General features: G+C 40.9%; 1 protein-coding gene across 1 annotated transcript; it reads left to right on the top strand.

The window, feature by feature from the left end:
- The first annotated feature begins 324 nt into the window (after window positions 1–324).
- LOC123348326 (olfactory receptor 11A1-like) lies at window positions 325–1,744 on the top strand. Its single transcript, XM_044985842.1, has one exon. The coding sequence runs from the start codon at window positions 325–327 to the stop codon at window positions 1,273–1,275; it is 951 nt and encodes a 316-aa protein (XP_044841777.1). The 3' UTR covers window positions 1,276–1,744.
- Window positions 1,745–6,505: the final 4,761 nt, after the last annotated feature.

Genomic DNA, 6,505 nt, shown 5'->3' with positions numbered 1-6,505 from the left:
TGCATTGCAGAGGACTTCCAGTGCTTTCCATGCAGTTCTCAACACTGATATAACCTGTATGTCTATACCATATGAATACCTAGCCTGATATTTCATGTCATAAATTCAGTGTCCATATAGAACAACAGTGTCTTTACACTGCTGTTAGTGGAGATCAAAAATCTGTTACAGAGATTGACTTGTCTGTCAGTTTACAGCTTGGGTTGCATTCCTCTAGTGACCAGCAGAAGACACTAAAAAAAGAAACTTATGGCATTATTTGCTGATGGTGTATTAATCTTGAAATATATTGTTATGTTCTCTTTCAGGAGAGAGCCACTACCTATGGCCAGTGCAGACTGGCGCAATAAAACAGCTACAGAATTCATCCTACTGGGATTTGGGGATCTCCCTGAGCTGCAAATTCTTCTCTTTCTTCTTTTTTCAGTGATCTACATTGTGACCATGGTAGGGAACATCCTAATCATTACACTTATTGTAACTGATCAGCACCTGCACACCCCCATGTACTTCTTCCTGGGGAACTTGTCCTGCTTGGAGACCTGCTACACCTGCACCATCCTGCCCAGGCTGCTGGCCAGTCTCCTGACAGGGGACAGAACCATTTCTGTGCAGGGCTGCCTTACACAGTATTATTTGTTTGGTTTATTTGGAGCCACAGAATGTTATCTCTTAGCTGCAATGTCTTATGATCGGTATTTAGCAATATGCAAACCACTGTACTATGGAGCCCGTATGAATGGCAGATTCTGTGTCCTGCTGGCCGCAGGGTCTTGGATAAATGGGTTTTTGCCTACTACCATAACAACATCTTTGATGTCACAACTGCCTTTCTGTGGCCCTGGCAAGATTGATCACTTCTTTTGTGACTTCACCCCAGTGATAGACCTCTCCTGCAGCGACATCCGCTTGTTAGAACTTTTGGGTGTTGTCCTGTCGGGTGTATGTTCACTGCCCCCATCTCTACTAACTGTAACATCTTATATTTGTATCATCACCTCCATCCTGAGAATGCCTTCCACCACCGGGCGGCAAAAGGCCTTTTCCACCTGCTCCTCTCACCTCATTGTGGTTACAACTTTCTATGGGACCCTGATCATTGTTTATCTCCTCCCCAAAACTAAGATACTGCGAGACCTGAACAAAGTGTTCTCCGTCTTCTACACCATCCTGACGCCCCTTGTCAATCCACTCATCTACAGCCTGAGGAACAAAGAGGTAAAAAAGGCCCTAAAAAAAGCAGTCAGTAAATTTATGGCTTTTGCAAGAATTTAGAGACAGTTAGGTCACTGTTTTAGCTGTCAATGAAATGGCAATAAACTGAGGAGATTTACTGAATGTGGGAAACAGATCTTTCTGTTTGGTGTTGTGCGGTTATTTCTTCAGAATAGCTAGTGATGACTTGTGGCAAAGAAGAATGAAGTTACTAACTAAATAATCAAGACTTCTCCAGGGTCAAAAAAAATGAGTGATAGCCTGACCCTGCTGAAATGAATGGCAAAACTTCCTTTGATTTTAATGGAGCAGGGTTTCACCTAGTAAAATAACACACCTGTGATGCTGTACCCCATAATGCAACACCATTCAAATGTAATTTACCCATTGTACCCACTTTATATAACAATTGTTATGCACGGTACAAATAGGCTTGAAAGCATTAGATTTTAATCTGTAAATATCAGTACATGTTGATTTCACCGTGCACACTCAAACTGTCGAAAAAATATTTCCATAGAAAATTATAGAAAGCTATAGACCGGCAAAGAAAGAAAAATGCAGATTGAGAACATAGTAGAGTTTGATTTAAGGCTATTTACTTTGTGTGTTTTTCCATGTGCTGGAGACAATTTGTGTTTTAGCAGTTATGAAGCTTTAACTTTTTCAGTCTCATTTTTTAGAGTCATTCAATAATTATTGTCTGGTTTTGTTCAGGCTAAAACTCGTCATGAATATGAAGTGAATTCACTGAGTAGTTTCAGCCCCAGATGTGTTTGTTTTTTTGTTTTTGTTTTCTCCAGTCTGGATTCAAAAAGGGACTTAGGCACCATTCACAAAACAGCTGAAGGAGGCGGTGTTCTCTCTAACATTTATCCTGTTGGTTAGATCAGTGGCTCTCAACCTGTCCAGACTATTGTACCCCTTTCAAGAGTCTGATTTGTCTCACAAACCCCCTATTTTAACCTCACTCAAAAAATACTTGCTTGCAAAAATCAGACATAAAAATACAAAAGTGTCACAGCACTCTCTTACTAAAAAAATCTTTACTTTCTGATTTCACTGGTCTACAATATTTGAGAAGTCGTCTGCTTCAGAGATAAAATGTGCTATTTATTATGTATTTTGATGTGCTGAATACAAATATGACAATTAAAACAACTGATTGGCTATTGTTTCTAAGTTATTTAAGTTTTTACATTTTATGTCTATGTATATTGTGTAGATAGTAGAGTTTTAATCATAAATTGTAAACCTAGGTCTTTTCATGTGTTTATGGTTGCTTTACATGATAATATTTCACCTGCCCTGTTTATGTAACACATTAAAAATCAGCAAATGGGTTATCTAACTAAAATTTATTATGAAACAAAAGGCAAAAAACTATTATGTACATAGTTTAGTCCTATTCAGTGTCTACTCGGCACTTCTTGGCTTGTCTCTTGTATTCATTAAATGGAGCATCTCTTGTCACTGTCCAGCAATAGTCTGCAAGCATTGATGGGCTCCATTTGCCCTGATAGCGTTTCTCCATTGTTGCAATGTCCTGGTGAAATCGCTCGCCGTGCTCGTCGCTCACTGCTCCGCAGTTCGGTGGAAAAAAATCTAGATGAGAGTGCAAAAAATGTATCTTTTAGTGACATGTTGCAACCAAGGCTTTTGTATGCCTTCAGGAGGTTTTTCACCAACAACCTGTAGTTGTCTGCCTTGTTGTTTCCGAGAAAATTTATTGCCACTAACTGGAAGGCTTTCCGTGCCGTCTTTTCCTTGCCACGTACTGAATGGTCAAATGCATCATCTCGAAGAAGTTCACGAATCTGAGGACCAACAAAGACACCTTCCTTTATCTTAGCTTCACTTAATCTTGGAAATTTTCCACGGAGGTACTTGAAAGCTGCTTGTGTTTTGTCAATGGCCTTGACAAAGTTCTTCATCAGACCCAGCTTGATGTGTAAGGGTGGTAACAAAATCTTCTTTGATTCAAGAAGTGGTGGATGCTGAACACTTTTCCTCCCAGGCTCCAACGACTGTCGGAGTGGCCAATCTTTCTTGATGTAGTGGGAATCTGTTGTACGACTATCCCATTCGCAGAGAAAACAGCAGTACTTTGTGTATCCAGTCTGCAGACCAAGCAAGAGAGCAACAACCTTCAAATTGCCACAAAGCTGCCACTGATGTTGGTCATAGTTTATGCACCTCAAAAGTTGTTTCATGTTGTCATAGGTTTCCTTCATATGGACTGCATGACCAACTGGAATTGATGGCAAAACATTGCCATTATGCAGTAAAACAGCTTTAAGACTCGTCTTCGATGAATCAATGAACAGTCTCCACTCATCTGGATCGTGAACGATGTTGAGGGCTGTCATCACACCATCGATGTTGTTGCAGGCTACAAGATCACCTTCCGTGAAGAAGAATGGGACAAGATCCTTTTGACGGTCACGGAACATGGAAACCCTAACATCACCTGCAAGGAGATTCCACTGCTGTAGTCTGGAGCCGAACAGCTCTGCCTTACTCTTGGGTAGTTCCAAATCCCTGACAAGGTCATTCAGTTCACCTTGTGTTATGAGGTGTGGTTCAGAGGAGGAAGATGGGAGAAAATGTGGGTCCTGTGACATTGATGGTTCAGGACCAGAAGTTTCATCCTCTTCCTCTTCCTCGTCTGACTCAAGTGAGAATGATTCTGGTGCATCAGGAACCAGCAGTCCTTCTCTGTGGGGTACTGGGGGTATAGCTGATGGAATGTTTGGATAATGCACAGTCCACTTTTTCTTCTTTGACACACCTTTCCCAACTGGAGGCATCATGCAGAATTGTTACAATTGCTGGTATGATCTGTTGGCTCTCTCCAAATCATTGGCACTGCAAAAGGCATAGATTTCTTTTTCCTGTTCAACCACTGGAGAAGATTTGTTGCACAAGTGTTGCAGCATATGTATGGGGCCCACCTCTTGTCCTGATCTCCAATTTTGCAGCCAAAATAAAGGTGATAGGCTTTCTTAACCATAGTGGTTATACTGCGCTTTTGTGATGCAAAAGTCACTTCACCACAAACATAGCAGAAGTTATCTGCACTGCTCACACAAGTACCAGGCATCTCTGCTCATTTTGGCTAAACAGAAATGTGTCCCTTTGCAAAATCAAACACTGACAAATAAGAGAACACGACACTGTATGATTTCTAGAGCTGATATAGGGCAATTTGTTCAGCAGAGTGATGTAAGCTTCGTTATGATTGCATCATCCATGACTTCTAGGAATAACATGATGCAATTCACATCATGTATGATGCAATACCAGCTTCAGATTGCATCATTCATTGTTTTGCCTAAAAAGCAAGTACTGTCCAAACCCAGTCATAGATTTATTCATAGATCCAGTCAAAGATGTATTTTAGTCATTTCTGGTTTAAATTGAGATCCCTTCCCTTTATAACTCACTTATCCTCCGCCATTCCCAAGTCAAGGGTCGTATCTACTGACCCAATAGCATATCTTGAAAACTAGAGCCAATCAACAATTTTAAGTATCATTTTCGTTCTCAGTGACCCAGAATTAGTAAATTTTGACTGCATTTATTTCAGAAGCATTTTGGCTGTAGAGCAGTGTAATGGATTGTTGGCAAGTGAAACTTGTGAAAGTGAGCCTGAACAAGGTAGACGTGATTTGCTTAAAGCAGCTCAGTGAGATGAGACACTATCTGTGAAGAGTAGCAATTTATCCATTGGGAGTGACAACTTGCCTGTTAAGAAAGCTGCCGCCCACTTTCCAAGTATATGTCTGAAATCAGCCATGGATGCTGGGACAAAGGAAAGGATACCTCCAATTGTTTGTTAAGAACAGCAGTGTGTCTGCTGCAAAAGTGTTTGTGTGTGTGTGTAGCTCTTTGTCTGTGGAGCAGGCATAAAGTGCTTCTCAGTTTATGCTACTTGAAAGTTTATCAGTTGTACCAGAGTTGGTTCTGGATTTAACAAAAGCCCAGGAAGGAAAAGTCCCTAAGTTTGTGTCTGCTAGGGACACTGGCATTGTAACTAGGTTGCATCCAGTTACTGTCATAGCAAAGTTCCAAGAACCTCTGGTACTTCTATTTTGCCTGTTGCTAGTGTGTTGCTGAGTAAGGTTATGACAACTCTGTTTAACCAGATTGATAGCATGACCAGGCACAAGGAGAGCATGAAGGTGATTTAACTCTGTTACCCACTGACAGTGTGGAAACTTGTAACAAGGAGGGAATGGTCCCTAAACCTGTGTATGTTGAGCCTGGTAACCTGCATGTTGTTTTCTGTGTTAATCAGTGTGAACCTGAAAAAAATTACATGCCTTCTGAGAAAAAAGAATCAGTCCACACTTACTGGAAAAAAAAATTCCTTCTAACTAGTGTTCAGAAGAGTGCAACACGACACATACATAACCTCATGAGCAGAGGGCGGCAAAGATACTCTCCCACATTATGACCAGCAAATAATAATAATAATAATAATTAATTAATTTTTAAAAATCTCAGAGAGAGAGAGGTTCACAGATTTGCAAACCTAAAAACCTGTGTTATGCTTTAAACCACCTCAGCACATACCAGGTTTATGAATAGTAAAAAGTTAACTGCAAGGGAACACTGAAGCCCGTTAACCTGAATGTGTGTCAGCCAGGATACCCTCACTGACTAAAGGTGCAGTCACAGCTGCACAGCTGAAAATTAACCTGGCCCTTTTAGGATAAACGGAGTCATGTCACTGGCTCCATCTCTGTTATTACATAACAAATAATAAAAACTCCAGTGGGGCTTGGTGCTGACACAAGGGCTTAGTTATGTGGTGTGTGATTTTTCTGAATCTCTTTTGGGAATAGTCATGTGTGCGAAATAGCTGGTACATATGATTCAGCTATTTCTATGCATGGATCATCTTGGTCTCTCAGGTTATGAATATCAGCTCTGCTCACTACACGTTTTCTCCTTCGGTAACGCCCACAAGGTATTTAGCCAGCACATGAAGGGACAAGTCAAGTTGAATGGCCCATTAAGAAACACTTAGCTCACAATGGCAGAAGTTAAAGGACCCTGGTCTGGAAACATCTCCATTTTGCCTCTTTCCTGCTCCAGCCCTGGACTATGAACATATACTAATGGGAGCATTCTAACCAATTGACTGAGGACTTTAAGGAAATCTGGAGCCTTCATATTTCCTTGATCCTTTGCAGATGGAGTTATGAGTTGGCTATGGTACAGAGACTGTTCTAGCCTCATTGGTTGCTGAGTTTTCCCTTGCAATGGACAAAGATCAGATGTC

Source organism: Mauremys mutica, chromosome 13, assembly GCF_020497125.1.
Source record: "Mauremys mutica isolate MM-2020 ecotype Southern chromosome 13, ASM2049712v1, whole genome shotgun sequence".
Taxonomy (NCBI): Eukaryota; Metazoa; Chordata; order Testudines; family Geoemydidae; genus Mauremys; species Mauremys mutica.
Note: the sequence above shows the minus strand (reverse complement) of the source record. Positions and strands in the feature narration are given on the sequence as shown.